The sequence below is a fragment of the Monodon monoceros genome, unplaced genomic scaffold (genome assembly GCF_005190385.1).
Source record: "Monodon monoceros isolate NGI ecotype Baffin Bay Population unplaced genomic scaffold, NGI_Narwhal_1 Super_Scaffold_21, whole genome shotgun sequence".
Lineage (NCBI taxonomy): Eukaryota > Metazoa > Chordata > Mammalia > Artiodactyla > Monodontidae > Monodon > Monodon monoceros.
This window is the reverse complement of record NW_021703778.1, coordinates 128,523,649-128,543,808: the sequence shown is the minus strand read 5'-3', so window position 1 is coordinate 128,543,808 and position 20,160 is coordinate 128,523,649. Positions and strand designations below refer to the sequence as shown.

Genomic DNA, 20,160 nt, shown 5'->3' with positions numbered 1-20,160 from the left:
AAGTAACTTGTCCATGGTCACATACCCAGTCATTGGTGGGGCTGGAATTTAAAACCAAGACATCTGACTTCAAAGCCAAGTTCTTGATTTTGATCAAGACTGCCTCATCATTTATACCCCAAACTTGAATATCTAAAATGCCACTTATAGCCTTATAATTCCCTTTGCATTGCAATGTCTTACTGTGCAAAGGAGAAGGCTAAAGTATAAAATAATCTGTTATAAATTTTTAGCTCCATATGGGTTTTGCTGGGCTTTTCCAAAAGGATGCATCTCAACAAGGTTGGCTGTGAAACAAATCTCTAAAGCAAACCCTGTGCTCTCATTGGCTCTACTCTCTAATTGTAGCCACGGAATTTGTCTATGGGAATGGTCCAGACTTTTGGCAAAGAATGATTATCCCAGGGTATGTTGGGAGTTTTAGCCTTTCTCCAATCCACAAAAATCCTTTATAGCACTTTCCAGATTTTGGAAGCCCCCTGCCTACCTCACTTCCCCATCTGCATATCCCTTCTCTTACTTGACTTACACCTGAGATTTTCTAAGACCATATTTTACCTAGCAGAATGTTGAGGACTGGGGTGGGGGTAGGTGATGGCAGGAATGATACCTACAGTGTTCAAGAGTTACGAAATATACCTCAGATTAATAGTAATTGCTTCTACTAAAATTTATCCTCACCTGTCACCATGAAATTCAAGGGTTTAATTTGCTTAATGTTAACAACATCAAAGATAAGCTACACTCATGATACATCTTTCCTCAGTGTAACCTGAGTTTGTCCCCAGAAGTCTTAAAAGGGAGAAAAGAAAAAAAATAAGTAAATGCAAGATTAGAAGACTTTTTTGTCCCATTGTTCGTGGAGTAGCCACTGTTAGACTATAAATCTTGTGAAATAATAGAAATTCTAAGACTACAGGGCTCAGAAAAAGTCTTAAAGGAGCCAGGCTGTTCATCTTCTTCCTCCCTTCTTCCAGGCTAGTCCAATTTAAGCCATTTATTCCAGCCAGAATCCATCCTATTTTTGAAGTACAGTGGGGAATTAGAAACACTACTGCCTTCCTCTGGAGCTCATCTAGTGTTTAATAACCCTCACTGTCATTAGAGTCTAAAAAACTCCTCCTGGATAGGGGCCGGATGGTACAGCCTCATGACCCAAGGCATGTGTACCATGGAGGTCTTTGACTTTTCCCAAGCAGCGGGATTTCCGATGCATAATAAACTAGCAGGCTTCTTGCTTACTATAGTGTTTTTTCTGATTGTTCTTCCCCAAGCCCCAGAAAACAAACACTAGACATAGTGAGGAAAAGCACCATCCTGTAAAACCTTTGGACTCTTGGAAACAGGAGAAGGATCAGGCAGTGGCAATATTGGGTCCTCTGAGATATCACTGAGCCATCTTCACAATGTCATATCAGGAAGGCCAGGGCCATATTTAAAAAAAGGTTCCCCCAAAGGGAAAGGAAGCTGAAGCTAAAAATATATCATGCCAGCTGTTATAAATGCTTCTCAAAGGAAGCAAAGCAACTAGAGTTACCTCTTTGAAGAGCAAATGAGGGGTTAAGGATCGAAGGGAATTTTTCAGTTACATGCCAGGTTGGCTACGTTTTGGGGAGGAAGAAATTTTCCACCAAGAAAGAAAGTCTGTTGGTAAAAGACAAGATAATTCCATGAAAATTTTAAAGGAACTCCAAAGGACACCAGTGGCTCCTAAGGCTTAGGATGGGGATGACCTGCAGCCTGCAAGACAGAAGCAAGGTCTCCAAGCCTTGCCCCTCTTTTCAGTTTCCAGGAGACCACTTGCCAAGACCTCTTCTTATCAGGCCTGCCCAAAGTTGAGTGTTCTCTCTCCTCCCCTTGAATATTTGTGTTCTAATGGTTTTTTACAGGATGGCTGGAATGAGCTCGAAGTAGCTGGCAGCCTTGTAAGAAAATGTGAAGGGCAGAGAGAAAAGGACTTCTTGCGCCAAACTGGTATCTTTGAAAGAGCTGGCCTTGGCTGCCTAAGGGGCTGATGGAATTGGTTTTTTTTTTTTCAGTTGCAGATTCAGGGTTCCCAAAGGAGCCCCATTTCCTGAGACCCACAACATTCCTCCTTTTCACCTTGCCCTGCTGAAGTAGTTTTGTTTCAGGTGTCGGCTCTCTGGGGCCCAGCAGCCATCCTTTCCATGAAGGGATGGACCCTCCACCCTGCAGGAAGGCGGAGAAACAAGGATCAAAGTCCAAGAAATATCAAGGCACAGGATGCCCCAGTAGTTTTTACATTTTAACTTTCAATTTGAAATAATTACAGATCTACAAGAAATTGCAAAAATACTACATAGAGAGGTCTCATGTACCCATCCCCCCAGCATCGCCCAAAATGGCATCTTACACAACTGTAGTGTATTACCAAAACTAGGAAACTGACATTAACACGACACCCTTAACAAGACTATAGACCTTACTCAGATCTCAGCAGTTTTTGTACACACTATTTTTTTGGTATATATTTGCACATCTTATTACCTATATAAATTCATATAACTACCTCCACAATCAAGATCACAGTATGTTACTAAAAGTCTGTTAGTATTGAGACCAAGGTGGTAACGTAAGTCAGGATGATGACAGAATGCTAAATGATCAATATTATCGCCAAATATTTAGTGAATTCCCAAGGACACTTTCTTATTTATTTTGGAAATTCATTAATTTCATGAACATCTGCCTAGTGAGCCCAGGAATTTATTAAGTCCCTACTGTTCAGCAAACGTTTCTGGCAGGGCGGGCAGACAGGCGTCAGCTCACATGCCATCTCTTATTGAATTATAGTGGCTGCCGTGAGGGGCATATTGAGGAGGACGCAGAGGCCACATCTGGGCTTAGCAGGAGACAGCCATTATCTAAGAGATGCTCTACCACAGGAGAGTGGCAGCTAAACACGTGCCAGGAATTTGCCATCTCCAACATTTCTGTGACTTTTTGAGGGTGTTCAAGGTGCTGGGAAAGAGGGATAAAGAAGACAAAACCCCTGTCCCCAAAGAGTTCATAATCAGGAAGGGGAGGCAAATATGTCAACCAAGAACTGGGACACAATGCTCAGTATATGAGTCAGTGCAAAGCAAGCATACTTGGGGTACAAGACTTGGATGGTCTGTGACATTGGTCAAGTTGCTTGGCCTCTCTGTGCCTCGGTTTCCTTATCTGTCAAATGGGAATAACAATAATAGCCACATTGTGGGGTTATAAGAATTAAATGAACTAATATTTATGTAAAGCGTTTTGAAGAGTACCCCATGTAGTAAGCACGATGCAGTGATTACTGTTAATTTACTGTTCATGATCTATGGTACCCCCCCAAATTTTAATGTATTGCTTTTATCATCAGAAAAATCAATTTAGATTAATAAAAGAAATACTAAGGTTCCAAGCTACACCATGAGACTGTAGAAGAACTGGGCAGTTCAAATGGAGCACTTTGGAATAATTTCTGTAACGCAAAGTTTCTGAGTTCTTGCCTCAGTCTAGGCTAGCAAAGGTTGGCACGTTTTCAAATCCAAATGTAAAGAATGCTAAGAAAAACCATGTATCGGCAATGATTTGAATAGAAACAAGTTCCTTTCATTTGTAACTGCAGCACATAGTTTTCTCCCAGGTCAAGTTCTGCCAGTGAAGAGTAGAAAATGGTTAGAAAGTCAGTCTGGGGCAATGGAGGTGGCACTGACCTCTCCACAGTGAAATTCTGTGGGCTCTTAAGAAAACCTGGATGGTTCTTTTCCGGGACAGTTTCCTTTTTCTATGGAACACTTGAGACAGAAAGCAAACCTAAAGGTGCTAAGCCAGGTTCTAGGCATGTTGTATTTGGAATTGCTTGTGATGGTCAATACAAAGGCCATGATTTGTGACAGCCAATACCTTGGTCCTTTCTGGCCTCACAGGCTCATGATGAAGAATCTGCACATTCTTGCTCTCAGTCATCAGACCCCTGAGTAGCCTTAAAAAGGAGAGCTAGGTACTGAAAATAGATTCTCCCCTCTCGTCTGGAACACCTTGATGCTCTCCAAAATGACGCTTCATAGACTCTCAATTGTCCCAACCCATTCTTCTCTTATCTCATGGAAGAAAAGCCCCAGCTCAAAGATCCTGTGAGATCTCATTTGATTTAACTTCTGTAATCAATAAAAGGTACTCTCTCCTCTGTCTAAATGGATGAAAATTGGTTGATTCTTGTTAGATTAGGACATAGGTTTTGCCCTCTACTCTTAGCCTCATCTTAATCCCTTCCTTCAAAAAATCTGTGTGGTTCCATCATCTATTTTTTAATGTATCATTTTCTCCATCTCTATGTGCCAGCACCTTCTCAAAGTCAATATACATCCAAAATCAAGCTTATAGCTAGTTTCTCTCCCTATCTTGTTTCTTATCTCTTTGGAATCACTAACTCAACTTTCTTCATCCCTTGAATGCCTATCATGTGTGAAGCACTTCCAACTGATCTCTAAGATCTCTCTTTGATAAATCCAATGGTCACTTCTTATTCCTCATCTTATTGGACTTACCAGTAGCATTTGACTCAGTTGATCACTTTTTCCTTCTTGAAACCTTTTCTTCATTTGCCTTGACACACACACACACACATATATACACTTGAGTTTTCTCCAACTTCAATGGTTTCTCCTTGGTTTGCTGCTTCCTCTGCTTTTTCCCAGCCTTCATATTGAGGTACTCAGGCTCAGCCCTTGGTTCTCTTCTCTATCTGCATCTCTACTATGGTAATCTCATCTCATAGTTTCATAGCTTTAAATATCACCCATGTGCTGAACTCCCAGATGTCTATCTTAGGTCAGTCTTCTCTCCCAAACTGCATGCTCATATATCCAATTGCTTACTAGACAACTCTGATTGTCTAACAGATGTATAAACTCACCATATATGAAACTGAACTCCCAATCTTACCCCCAAACCTCCTCAATAATAGAGACTTCCTCATTTCAACCGATGGCAGTACCATCCTTCCAAGTTGTGTAAGCAAAAACCCTGAAGTCATTCTTGAATTTTTCCCCTCACAACTCATTTATTCTGTCAGGAAATCCTTTTGGCTGTACTTTCAAAAATACATCTAGACTTGACCACTTCTCCCCCCTTCTACTGCAGCCATTCTGGTGCAAGTCATCAATGTCTTGCCTGGATTACTGCAATAGTCTCTTAACCAGTCTTCATGTTTCTGTCCTTGTCCTGGTACAATCTATTCTTACTTAACACAGCAGCCAAAACAATCCCTTTAAAACATGAGTCAGATCACATCACTCGTTTGCCAAAAATCCTCCAATGGGATTGCTGAGAGCAAAAGTCAAAGTTCTTGCAATGACCCACAATACCCTGTAGGATGTCTCCCTCCCTCTTACCTCTGCAACCTCTCCCACTGCTGTCTACCTCACTCACTCTTTTTCAGCCAGCAACCTTCTTTGCTTTTCCTCAAACAAGCTGGTACTCTTCTATCTTGGCATCTGAAGACTTAAGGCCAAACAATTTTCTATTGCAGTGAAATGGTCACAGCAGACTCAAGTCCCCCTAGACCATGCTGCATGGTCTGGGCTCAAGAAAGATACAATGCAAATGAGGGCACAGAGTCTGGGGGTTAGTGCTAGCACTTCGCTTCTCACTGTCTTGCCCAGTCTCTCTCATTCATTTAGCAGACACTTACTGAGTGCCTACTGTTGCCAGCCCTGGCCAGGGCTGGGCATTTACGTACATAATCTCATTTACCCTCACCACAACCCTCGCAGGCAGGTATCATGAATGTTCCCATTTTACAAGTGGGGACCTTGCTCAGAGAGGTGAAGTAACTCAGCCAAGTTGCAGTTAGCTAATTTCAGGTCTGAGATTTGGATGCAGGAAGCAATGACACCAAAGTCCTTGTCCTGCCCACTTTGTCAAGCTGCCTTCCAGGTGCTGAGGAGATATTTGATAGAAGCACAAGCGAATGAATGACCCAAAGGATTGCAGTTTTGATAAGCACAATTTAACCACCATCGACAATGCAGAGGGATAAAGCAATGTCATTAATGTTTTGTTAAAGGGATGTTCTTGAAATACAAGTGCTGATATGACCTAAGTGTTTGAATGAAACTTTCTGGAGGAGAGATCTGAGCTCTTATCTTCTTTACTGATGCTCTGAAAAGGGGCTCTAACCCCTTTCTTCTCAAGATATGTAATATAGTTACCTTGTTAAACCTCCAAGTCCTTTTCAGCTCAAGTACTACACTGGGCTCAAAGGCCTAGGAGGCCATGACAATCATCTAAGCATTTCCTCCCCTCTGTTGGGCGAGGTAGCCACAGTGAAATATAAAAGTGCCTGTTGACTACAATCTGATAACCATCTCAAATTGTACTAATCTTATCAAGACCCCGGAATGTGTAAATCAGCAGAGATGGAAATGTGATGACCCAAGACTAATTTCAAGACAAATGACATAAAACTCAACCCCTTAAAATACAAAAGACCAAGTTTTGAGAGGGTAGGAAGCTCAGAGCCCGCATCTCTCCCAGCTATCAAAGAGTTTTGTAACAATTACTGGATTCTGTCACCGACCCAGGAAACTCCGGCCAAGAAGCTCTGTCATCCCAGCCTGCATGTGTCTGCTTGAATAGTTCAAGCCATCACTCTCTGTCACACAGAGGTTAGTGAAACTGTTCCCTGGATTACTAGTCTGTGAAAAAAACTGTCACCAGAACCTCTTACACAATAAACTAATGATGTAATAATCACCTAATTCCCCAAATTTGAAAATTATCAATATCTAAATATAAAAACGGACGAAAGAATTTTAAACTCTCATGTTGTGGCATTATCAATGTGGTATCTTAAGTACTTCTTTGATTATTCCACTAAAGTACTGTTTCAATCAATGTAGTAAAAATTCAACACTCTTACGTATTTGAGAAAGCCATTTAAAAAGGCCCATTAGCCAAAAGATCTGAGTGGAGGTAGAGGCCAAGAAACTGTCACTGACAATCCTTAATCCTCTCAGATCTTTTAATTGGGGGTTCCTGCATGTTAACAGGCACATGAGGTCTAACCGCAAAAGCTTTTCCCCAAGAAAGTTATCTATGCACTGACGCTGTCTTCAGGGACACATGCAAACTAGCATCAGGAAACTCTGTTTAATGGCAGGTCACTCTCCCACATTGCCACTTTACAGAAGCACCAGTGGCATGTTTGTCACTTTGCTCAGCCTAAGTGGGGAGCCATAGAGAGGAGGACTCCTGGCCCTGGTCCCAGCTGTGGGCAGAGTACTTTGCTTTAGTGGTCAAAAGAGGAGGAGGGTGTCCTCTGCTCTCCTCTCCCGCAAAGCCATTCCCGCCCCACCTCTCCTAAGGGGTTAGACTGAGCAAGAGAAGGCCACAGCATCCACACCAGGCCACAGCACAGAGCAGCATTCTCAGTTAGCAAACCTGCTCCCCCTGCTCAGGAGGAAAAGTGACCCTGACAACTGGGGATTAAAACCAGGAGATGCAAGGGAGGGAACATTCCAGGGTGAAATTTAAAAAAAAAAAAAAAAAGAAAGAAAGAAAGAAAAAAAGAAAGGAAAAGAAACAAAAGAAGTGAAAAGAAAGGAAAATGCACAAAGCCCACGAGGCTGTCTGGTTAACCATGGGTTAGAATCACGTTTAGAGAATCACACGGGAACTCAGTGTCTCAGCAAATCCAAAAACCCCAGGTGAAAGATAGCGGGTGAAAGGTGTTCTGTTTGTGGAAACAGGAAGTTTCCTTCTTTCACCACTTAATCTGTCTCATTTAATTTTTTCTTTTTTTTTTGGTCTATTTGTAACCCGAATTTGGACCATCAATCATTTTTGGCTGCCCAGCATTTTTCTCTTTCCAGAGTTGAAAGAACAACAAAGATGGGGTCCAAAGAGCCCTTTCCCACAGCCAATTCCAATCAGCCCTTCTCTCCCAGGGTTACAGGGTACTCAGAGCAGACATTCCCAGTGGGACATGCCACACACAGCAAGTCGCCAAACCAGACTGCGCTAAAGGGCTTCTCGGGGACTTACTTGTACTTGTGCTGGTTCCAATCGTATTGATTGTGGTGGGGACGGATGAAGAGGAGTAGAGGGGCACGTGGCCATTCTCACACCCCAGGCTTTTGTCCTGCCAGTTGGAGGCGTTGAGGCAAATCCCAGAATCCCTAGAGTTCTGCCACCCATTAAGCTTGTCGTCGGAGTTCTGTCTTTGGTGATAGTAGTGCGTCTGCCCGTAATCCACAGAGTCCGAGCGGCCTCGGTTCTGGCCGCCGAAGCTGGTCGACGTGCGGTCCTCCAAGTGGTTCAGCCACATGGCCAAAGCACTGCGGTCTTCCAGCGAAGTGGCCGGATGGATCAAAGCATAGGACAGCAGCTGCCTGCTCTCCTCGATGTGCTGGTTGTGCTCAATGGAGTGCGCCAGGATCTGGGGCAGCAGCTTCATATACTCTACTTTCGCGTCGAGGTTTCCTGGCTTCAGCAAAGGCAGGTGAGTTAACAGGAGGGATATCACTTTATCCTTGGATTCCTGTTGCCATTGGTTAATGATTCCTGAAAAGAAAATATGCAGGGCAAATAAGCAATTACACCCACAGCGGCACCAAGCACCACACTGTAAAGAAAATTCCTGGGGATTAGAGGCTCAATCTATGTACCCTGCATAAATTTTCTCCAAACAGCCTCTGCATTGAGTTGGATAACTGACCTCGGGTTGTCAGGGGACAATGACTTCAATGAAACATGAAACAAACGCTCTGAGATGTTTGGGTGCTCAATCTAATTCTCATGCAGGTCTCCAAAGAGGCTATGACCACTTCGGTACAAACAAATACAATTTACAGCCATTTTATTTCTTAGGAAAGTCTAGGCATACCCTCAGATAGGTGAAGAAGGAATAAGAAAATCTCCATGGAAAAGTGAGTATAATCAAGGGTTCATATAGTGGAGTCCGCGAAGGTATGGCTGCTTTCCCTTCCCCAGACATTTGTGGAAAGTGGCTGAAGCCCTGGCAAGGGCATTTGTTTGAAGTTGGTAAAACTTCCTAGATGGAGAAATCTGTCAGGGAAAAAAGGACACCCCTCAGCTCAGTGAAGTACGCCTGCACCTTCCTCATGAGAAACTGACCCAGAAAATGACTGTGATCTCAAAGCTAGAATGAACAATAGACCCAAGACTTAGCTCCAGTGGCACCTCTGATCACACATGCTAAGCAAGCTATTTTTCTTTAAATATAGAAGATCTGTTTGGTTATTTTTATTATGATAAAATATACATAATATTTGCCATCTTAACCGTGTTTAAGTGTACAGTTCTGCGGCATTAAGTACATTCATATTGCTGTGCCGCCATCACCACCATCCACCTCCAGATCTTTATCTTCCCAAACTGAAACTCTGTACCCATGAAACACTGACTCCTCATTCCCTCTCCCATCCCCTGATGATCATCATTCTACTTTCTGTCTCTATATATTTGACTACTCTAGTTACTGTATTTAAGTGGAATTATATAGTATTTGCCCTTTGTTTGTTTGTTTGTTTTGGTTTTTTTGCGGTACGTGGGCCGCTCACTGTTGTGGCCTCTCCCGTTGCGGAGCACAGGCTCCGGACGCGCAGGCCCACCGGCCATGGCTCACGGGCCCAGCCGCTCCGCGGCACGTGGGATCTTCCCGGACCGGGGCACGAACCCGTGTCCCCTGCATCGGCAGGCGGACTCTCAACCACTGCGCCATCAGGGAAGCCCTCTAGTATTTGCCCTTTTGTGACAAGCTTATTGCACTTAGCATAATGTCTTCAAGGTTCATCCATGAAAAGATTTGTTTTTAACACTCTCCCAAGGAACCCCTCCTATTCCCTACTATTCAAAACACAAATCTTTTGCCGTTAGGTAAACATGGATTAATTGCCTCAACTGGCCTTTGAAAAGTAGCTTGTTTTGGAGACTGATAGTTTTCCATGGGGCCTGGGATGATAGGAAAGAAAGCTCCCACCAGAAAAGTCATTCCGAACACCTGAACACCTCAACTGTGGCCCAGTGATGACTGTAGAAGGGCTAGGGCTTTCACAAAGTATCTACAGGGTTGAAAAGGCATTTCTGGAATTTAGCAGAAGGACTTCACAATTCTAGTGAGGCACAAACATACCAGAACAAGCTCCAGAGTCAGTGTTGACCATAAGCTACAAATGCACCAGCTGTGTAGGATAAGGCCTCTCAAGATGAAGGGCTGTATTCAATGAAAAGTATCAGGCGAGAAAGACATGGTAGGTAATGAAAGAATGTGGGCTTCAGACTCAGGCACACGTGGGCATGAATCCCAGCTCTGGCACCTAATTGGCAACGGAACTTCGGTAAGTTACTCAACCTCTCTGAGCCTCAACTCCCTCATCAGTGAAGAGTGCTACCAAGAGCACCTGTCCCTCCTTGTGTTATAGGATTAAATGAGGTAATATATCAAAAGGACCAGTCAAGTACTTAATAGTGGAAATAATTCCTTCTATTTGTCTCTGCATTAGTCAGGCCCATGTTAGAGCCATGCTGGGTGGTTTCAGATACCAAGCTTTAAAAATAATAGAGGCCAGATACTCCAATAAAGATCTATTAAAAAAAAACAGAGACCAGAGATGACCCAGGGAAGGTCATTAAAAATTATCAGAGTTGATACAAAGCTACAGTAATCAAGACAGCATGGTACTGACACAAAAACAGACACGTGGATCAGTGGAACAGAAACCCCAGAAATAAACCCACACACCTATGGTCAATTAATCTTCAAGGAAGGAGGTAAGAATATACAATGGAGAAAAGACAGTCTCTTCAGCAAGTGGTGTTGGGAAGCTGGATAGCCAGCCAGATGTAAATAAATCAATGAAGTTAGAACACACCAGCACACCATACACAAAAATAAACTTAAAATGGCTTAAAGACTTAAATATAAAACATGATACCATAAAACTCCTAGAAGAGAACACAGGCAAAACGTTCTCTGACATAAATCATAACAATGTTTTCTTAGGTCAGTCTCCCAAGGCAATAGAAATAAAAGCAAAAATAAACAAATGGAACCTAATCAAACTTGCAAGCTTTTGTACAGCAAAGGAAACCATAAACAAAACGAAAAGACAACCTACAGGCTGGGAGAAATATTTGCAAGTGATGTGACCGACAAGGGCTTAATTTCCAAAATATACAAGCAGCACATACAACTCAATTACGAAAAAAAACAAACAACCCAATCCAAAAATGGGCAGAAGACCTAAATAGACATTTCTCCAAAGAAGACATACAGATGGCTAACAGGCACATGAAAAGATGTTCAACATCGCTAATTATTAGAGAAATGTGAATCAAAACTACAATGAGGGGGCTTCCCTGGTGGTGCAGTGGTTAAGAATCTGCCTGACAATGCAAGGCACACAGGTTCAAGCCCTGGTCTGGGAAGATTCCACATGCCGTGGAGCAACTAAGCCTGTGTACCGTAACTACTGAGCCTGCGCTTGAGAGCCCGCAAGCCACAACTACTGAACCTGCATGCCACAACTACTGAAGCCCGTGCACCTAGAGCCCGTGCTCCTCAACAAGAGAAGCCACTGCAATGAGAAGCCTGCATACCTCAATGAAGAGTAGCCCCCACTAGCCGCAACTAAGGAAAGCCTGTGCACAGCAACAAAGACCCAACACAGCCAAAAATAAATAGATAAAATAAATAAATTTAAAAAAAATTTAAAAACTACAAAGAGGTACCACCTCACACCAGTTAGAATCGTCATCATAAAAAAGTCTACAAATAACAAATGCTAGAGAGGGTGTAGAGAAAAGGGAACCCTCCTACACTGTTGGTGGGAATGTAAATTGGTGCAGCCACTATGGAAAACCATATGGAGGTTCCTCAGAAAACTAAAAATAGAGTTGCCATGTGATCCAGCAATCCCACTCCTGGGCATATATCTGGACAAAACTGTAATTCAAACAGATACATGCAACTCTATGCACAGCAGCACTATTCACAACAGCCAAGACAAGGAAACAACCTAAATGTCCATTGACAGATGAACGGATAAAGATGTGGTACATATATACAATAGAATACTACTCAGCCACAAAAAAGAATGAAATAATGCCATTTGCAGCAACATGGATGGACCTAGAGATTATGATGCTAAGTGAAGTAAGTCAGAAAGAGAAAGACAAATACCATATGATATCACTTATATGTGGAATCTAAAATATGACACAAATGAACTTATCTACAAAACAGAAACAGACTCACAGACATAGAGAACAGACTTGTGGTTGCCAAGGGTGGGGGGGGGGTGGACTGGGAGTTTGGGATTAGCAGATGCAAACTATTATATATAGAATGGATAAACAACAAGATCCTACTGTATAGCATAGGGAACTATATTCAATATCCTGTGATAAGCCATAATTGAAAAGAATATGAAAAAGTATATATATACGTGCATGTGTGTGTGTGTGTGTGTGTATGTATAACTGAACACTTTGCTGTATAGTGGAAGTTAACACAACACTGCATTAATAAATCAACTATACTTCAATAAAATAAAATTTTAAAATATTATCAGAGTTGGAAAAGAGGTAGAAAGTCAAAGGTAAAAAATAATGGGCTTATAACTGAACAATATGAAGAGATACTTGACTTTTTTCAAGTAGGGATTTCATAAGGAGATGGACAGTCAACTACTTGAAGCAGAAGTGTTCGAATTGAAGCATGAGAGAGAGAATAAGATTGAGTGTGAAGTGCCAGAATGACAAAAGACTCAAAGGAGTCACCAAGGAAGTCTCTACAACCTCCAACCTTGGGGCTTGAAGAATAGAGATAGATGGTCCAGAGAAGCACTGTCAGATAGAAATATAATGCGAGCATACACAATTTAAAATTTTCTAGTATTAAAAGAAAAGTAAAAAGGAGGTAAAATTAATTTTAATGATATATTTTATTTAATCCATTATATCATCATATTATTATTTCAACTTGTAAGCAATAAAAATTCCTGATGAAACATTTTACATTTTCTTTGTATTAAGTCTTCAAAATACAGGGTGCACTTCAGACTACCCGAGGCAAGCTACAGATTCAGTGTAATCTATATCAAAATACTAATGGCATTTTTCACAGAACTAGAACAAATAATTAAAAAATTTGTATGGAAACAAAGAAAACCCCAAATGGACAAATCAATCTTGAGAAAGAAGAACAGAGCTGGAGGAGTCATGCTCCCTGACTTCAGGCTATACTACAAAGATACAGTAATCAAAACAGTATGGTACGGGCACAAAAATAGATGCATAGATCAATAGATCAGAATAGAGAGTCCAGAAATAAACCCACACACATATGGTCAATTAATATACAACAAAGGAGGCAAGAATATACAATGCAGAAAAGACAGTCTCTTCAATAAGTGGTGCTGGGAAAACTGGACAGCTACATGTGAAAGAATGAAATTAGAACATTCTTTAATGCCATATACAAAAATAAACTCAAAATGGATTAAAGACCAAATATAAGACCAGAGATGATAAAACTCTTAGAAGAAAACATAGGCAGAACACTCTTTGACATAAATCACAGCAATACTTTTTCGGATCCATCCCCTAAAGCAAAGGAAATAAAAGTGAAAATAAATAAATAGGACCTAATTAAACTTAAAAGATTTTGCAGAGCAAAGAAAACCACTGACAAAATGAAAAGACAACCTACTGAATGGGAGAAAATATTTGCAAATGATATGACCAATAAGGGGTTAATTTCCAACATATATAAACAGCTCATACAACTCAACATGAAAAGAACAATCTGATTAAAGAATTGGCAACATTTTTCCAAAGAGGAAATGCAGATGGCCAATGGGCACATGAAAAGATGCTCAACATTGCTAATCATCAGGGAAATGCAAATCAAAACCACAATGAGATATCACCTCACCCCTGTCAGAATGGCTATCATCAAAAAGAACACAAATAACAAATGTTGGTGAAGATGTGGAGTAAAGGGAACCCTCTGTTGGTGGGAATGTAAATTCGTGCAGCCACTGTGGAAAACAGTATGGAGCTTTCTCAAAAACTAAAAATAGAACTACTATATAACCCAGAAATTCCACTGCTGGGTATATATCCGAAAAAAACAAAAATGCTAATTTGAAAAGATACATGCACCCCAATGTTCATAGAAGCATTATTTACGATTGCCAAGGTATGGAAGTAACCTAAGTGTTCATCAACAGAGGAATGGATAAAGAAGATGTAGTACATATATACAATGGAATACTACTCAGCCATAAAAAAGAATGAAATTTTGCAACAACATGGATGGACTTGGAGGGTACTATGCTAAGTGAAATAAGTCAGAGAAAGACAAATACTATATGATATTACTTCTATGTGGAATCTAAAAAATACAACAAACGAGTGACTATAATAAAAAAGAAACAGGGCTTCCCTGGTGGTGCAGTGGTTAAGAATCCACCTGCAAATGCAAGGGACACGAGTTCAAGCCCTGGTCCGGGAAGATCCCACATGCCACGGAGCAACTAAGCCCATGCGCCACAACTACTGAGCCTGCGCTTTAGAGCCCATGAGCCACAACTACTGAAGCCCATGCGCCTAGAGCCCATGCTCCGCAACAAGAGAAGCCACCGCAATGAGAAGCCCGCGCATCGCAATGAAGAGTAGCCTGTGCTCGCTGCAACTAGAGAAAGCCTCCTCGCAGCAACGAAGACCCAACGCAGCCAAAAAATAATAATAAATAAATAATTTTTTTAAAAAGAAGCAGACTCAGATATGGGGAACAAACTAGTAGTTACCAGTGGGGCGAGGGAAGAAGTGGCAGTACAGGGGTAAGGAATTAAGAGGTACAAACTATTATGTATAAAATAAGCTACAAGAATATCTTGTACAACACATGGAATGTAGCCAATATTTTATAATAACTATAAATGGAGTATAACCTTTAAAAAGTGTGAATCACTATACTGTACACCTGTAACGTACACAATATTATACATCAACTATACTTCAATAAATTTTTTTTTTTTTTTTAAATCCAGGGTGTACTTTACCACTGACAGCACATCTCAACTTGGACTAGACACAGCTGAAATGCTCAGAGGCCATGTGTGGCTGGTGACTACTGAACTGGCTAACACAGGGCTGGAGACATTCAGATGCGGAAGGCGGGTGGGAGGGCACAGATGACCTCAGCAGGTCCCTCCAAGCTCCCTATATTTAGCAAATTGCCACCTGACACAAGACAACCCTCATGCATTCCACTAGGTATACAGCCTTTCTTTTAAAGTTGCTCTGGGAGATGAAGAAAGCACCAGTTCTAACTTTCTCATCAATACCTTTTCAGCAAACACCCGGCATGTTTTAAATTATGAACATGCTTAGGATGAAGATAAAATCTATTCATTAAGCCCAAGGAACTAAAGAGGCACTGGCAAGAAGCAAAAGGGCCTGAAGTGAAGATGGATCTATGTCCAACGCCAACACTGATCACACGTAGCCAGCGTATACCCTGAAAAATGTACGTTTAAAAATAAAATTTGGGGGCTTCCCTGGTGGCGCAGTGGTTGAGAGTCCGCCTGCCGATGCAGGGGACGCGGGTTCGTGCCCCGGTCCGGGAAGATCCCACATGCCGTGGAGCGGCTGGGCCCGTGAGCCATGGCCGCTGAGCCTGCGCGTCTGGAGCCTGTGCTCCGCAGCCGGAGAGGCCACAGCAGTGGGAGGCCCGCGTACCGCAAAAAAAAAAAAAAAAAAAAAAAAAAAAAAAAATTTGGGAACAACCTTTAATACAAATCCTTGAGGCTGAGGAACTCCCTAGCTTTTTGCGAGGTTACTTCCCTGTTTGGATATTCTACCCTTCCACGAAAGGTCAGCCTAAAAAAAGTTTAGGAACAAAAACAAAATTTATCAATAAATAGGACTCAGAGTACAAACTAAACATGTTATCTCCAGGTAAGCCCTCTCTGGCAGGGATTAACCTGGGATCCAGAGGAGAAACAAGCACAGCAAAGAGGCTACTGACCCTTGGTCCCTTCCAGGCCTGAAAAGGTTTTTTCTCTATCCTCGGGACAGGGCTTGGATGCTGTAGGGCCGTGGCATGGCCACAAAGACAGCTATGACTTTTGTTTACTGCCTCTGGGAACATGGAAATACGATGGCCTTCTGAGGGCTAACTACACCTACTGGATCAAACTGTTTCTCCCACTGCTCCAGCTGCCATGCTGAGAGCTAAGTGTACTGAATGTTTTCTGTGTGCCAGGGACTCTTCTAAGCTCTGTGCATGTAATTCCTCATTTAATCCTCACACGAAGCTTATGACACAGGTTCTATTACAGCCCTACTTTACGGATGGGGACACAGAGGCACAGAGGGGTCAAGTAACTTGCCCCAGGTCCCCCAGCTAGGGAGGTGGCAGAATGGGGGTATGCAAATTAGCATAAAGATACACAATGACTATCATACTAGAAGAGCTTGGCTATAAGCTAAATATATTAATATTTATAATGCATACGTAATTATATACTACATATATAATTATATACTACACATGTAATTATATAATACATTAAAATATAATTATATATAATTACACATACAATTTAAAAAAAATTTTTTTAATTAAAAAAATTTTGGCCGCATCCCATGGCATGTGGGATCTTAGCTGCCCAACCAGGGATCCACCCCGCACCCCCTGCATTGGAAGGTGGAGTCTTAACCACTGGACTGCCGGAGAAGTCCCTAAAATGTTTATATGTACATTATATTTACAAATAAAATAATGTAAAAAATTTTAAGAATACATGGATCAGCAGAAGAGTTGCGTCGGCTATGGAAGTGTAGAAAAAAAGAAGGTACAGAGGATAATGTACCTTTTGTGGTTTTAAAATATGTCCACTATGTCTTTGTCAGTCCTCTCCAAAAGGTGGAGCCAATCAACTCCCTCTGAGAGCAGGCTGGGGTTAATGAGTCACTTCTATCAAATAGAATGTAGCAGAAGTGACAGTGCGTAACTTCATGGATTAGAAGAGGCGTTGCAGCTTTTATCTTGCTCTCTCTTGGGTTACTCACTCTGGGGGAAGCCAGCTGCCATGCTGCGAGGACTCTCAAGCCACCCAGTAGGGACAGTAAGGAACTAAGCCCTGCTGCCTGCAGCACCAACTTGGAAGCAGAACTCTTAGCCTCCGTGAAGCCTTCGGGTGACTACACTCCAGAGAACATCTTGAGGGGCACTGCGTTGTATTCCTGAGCCAGAGAAACTGTGTGTGATAACATGTTTATTGTTGTATTAAGCTTCTACGTTTGGGGTAAAGATAACTGATACACCTATCTAAGTACCCCTCTAGGAAAAAGGAAGTTTTAGCCCTTTGGTTTCTAGTAATTCAGTCCTTAGTGCAAGGTCATTCCCATTCTGAGCTGGACTCATGAAGCTAACCTGTTGCCACTAAACATTCCCCTCACTTAGCTTCCCTCATCCTGGTTATCCACTCACCAAACAACCTCTGGACTATGATTTAGCTCCCCAGGTACCTTTAGGGAGAGGATGAACTGACCATACAGACAAGGGATTTCTAGATTCTGTGATGATGATTTTTCAGGACAACTTAATAAATGGTCTCTGATGATGGCTTCCTGTGGAGGCCTTCCTGTGCTGATTATATGGACTTTGAGAACATCTAGTCTCTCTGGCTCCTTTGAGTACAGAAGGTCCCTCCTTATGGCAAATTAATCAGCCAGCACTGATTGGCTGAATCAATCTCTCAGGGGGAGTATCCCCAGAGCACTGACAAGAGTGAGAATCTCCACGTTAAAACAGAAGCCAGGCCCTGCATGTAGGGACTTGGTATAGGAATGGCAGGTCCCGCCCAGCTGCCCACTGGCCTTCTTTGTGTCATCCTCACCACCTTCCAGGCAGAAGGAGCCTTTACTGAGATGTGTATTCAAGGAATTCTCCTTACTGGGGAAGACCCAGGAATCCTCAAAATGGTTAACTAATCGATCACTTTTGTGATGTAGTTTCTATTATTATCCACCCCAATATCACTCTAGTCGGTAGACAGTCGAGAGAACGGAAGTCCAAGAACAATAAGGTTCAATGATGCCAACTCATCTCTATTACTTTCTCTGAATATTTTCTTTATTATTTCTCTGGATAAGCAGCAGAGACAAGAGTTTTCTGGATGTTTTATGTGGGTAAAAGCTAATGATTTATAATTTATAAACCAGTGACATAGGAGTAGTAAAAAAAATCTTGAAAGAGCTATAATTAAAGACCATGAGGATTAGGAAGCTGTCCCAGTGATTCTTGGAGTGACAAAGAATGTGTTTAAATATCAAGTCTCGGGGCTTCCCTGGTGGCGCAGTGGTTGAGAGTCCGCCTGCCGATGCAGGGGACACGGGTTCGTGCCCCGGTCCGGGAAGATCCCACATGCCGCGGAGCGGCTGGGCCCGTGAGCCATGGCCGCTGAGCCTGCGCGTCCGGAGCCTGTGCTCCGCAACGGGAGAGGCCGCAGCAGTGAGAGGCCCGCGCACCGCAAAAAAACAAAAAAAAACCCCAAAAAGCCAGAAAAACCCACCAAGTCTGGTATTAATACTACACAATGGTATGTCAATGTTTAAGCGCTCCAGTTGTTAGTAAATTACCTTTAAATTGTTATTTTATTCTACCCTTGTTTTCAGTTTAATAACATTTACCATAAAAGAGTTTCTCACAAGTGTATTTAGGCAATTTGCTCATGCGAGAAATGGCTGGAAATTAAATGCACACGTACAAGAAGTACTGGTTAAATAAATGTGCTAAAAGGCAGGAATACAATGGGTCTTAAATGGTCAAAAGCTCCCTGGAAGAATTTGTATTACAAACTCAATCCTAGACACGTCATGTAATAAAGGCTTCTAACTGTAGTGCATCTTTGCACAAATCAGGGACCGAGGACAGTGGGAATACCACATGCCATGCATTTGGTAGGGATGGGAGCTGAGAGGGCACCTAAAAAGTCAGGGGGAAAATAGCAAAAACCAACATGGCAAACAATGGGATTCCTGTGTTGGCACCTGCATTTGCCTACTGTCTCCCAAGGGATCCTCTTGAGCTAGAGATGGCTAAAGAAACATCCCAGTAATTTGGTGGAGCCCTGCAAGAGATGTGGATTAGGCCAGTTGTGATGGGGGACCCCAAAGAACATGGAAGTGGTGCTGCAAGTGGTGCTTTGAGCAGATACAAAGGATTTAGAAGATAGAAACCTCCTCCCTATTTTCAAGGAGGGTGATTGCTGGCTGGCGGTCCCCACGGATCCTTGCCTCCTGGCCTTCATGCCCTTGTGTACTCTCCCCCAACACCGAATCTGAACAGTTATATGTGACCAACAGAATGTGAGGGAGGTGTTCTGAGATTAGGTCATAAAAGGCACTGCAGCTTGCACCTCACTCTCTTGGTTCACTCCCTCTGGCGGAAGCTATAGCCACCCCAATTATGAAGACACTCAGGCAGCCCCAGGAGAGGCCGCCGTATGGGGAGGAACCCAGGCCGCCTGCTAACAGTCAGCACCAACTTGCCAGCCATGTGAGTAAGCCACCTTGGAAGTGGATTCTCCAGCTCCACTCAATATCTTGATTGCAACCTTGCCAGAGACTTTAAGCCAGAGCCACCCAGCGAGGCCATCTCAAATTTCTGACCCTCAGAAAACTGTGAGATAAACGTTATTATGTGAAGCCGTTAAGTTTTGGGGTAATTTGTCATATAGCAACAGTTAACTAGTACAGGGAGCTTCATGTTACTTGGTAAAAAGAATCACTCAAAAATGCTACTGCCCCTTGAATTCACTAGAAAAGGCAGGGATCTACGTAGCGGACTCCATAGACCATTATAACCACCAGCGATTTCTCTGAATGTACGATGGTGGTTCGGGGCTGGTCATTCATAGGCACCTGACCATCCTCAAAGAGCAAGAACCAGACACCTCTGGCCCCAACAGATACCTGTAATAATCCCTTACTGCTGCCAAGTGATCTTGTCGTCTCTTCAATGGGGACTTTTGTTTTGGTCCCTTTTCTCCTGGGTACCAGCATGGCTGGGCAATCCGGGAGGTCTCCTTTGCTCCTGAAGGACCCAGGTCAGCAGTAACTAGTCCT

General features: G+C 42.5%; 1 protein-coding gene across 5 annotated transcripts in view; it reads right to left on the bottom strand.

Moving 5' to 3' along the window:
- Window positions 1-20,160, bottom strand: part of SAMD4A (sterile alpha motif domain containing 4A) — a 234,979-nt gene that overhangs the window by 74,907 nt on the left and 139,912 nt on the right. For all 5 annotated transcript variants that reach the window (XM_029237922.1, XM_029237921.1, XM_029237918.1 and 2 more), the window contains exon 3: window positions 8,041-8,559. In XM_029237922.1, the coding sequence (XP_029093755.1) occupies window positions 8,041-8,559 (519 nt within the window). The remainder of the gene's footprint in view (window positions 1-8,040; window positions 8,560-20,160) is intronic.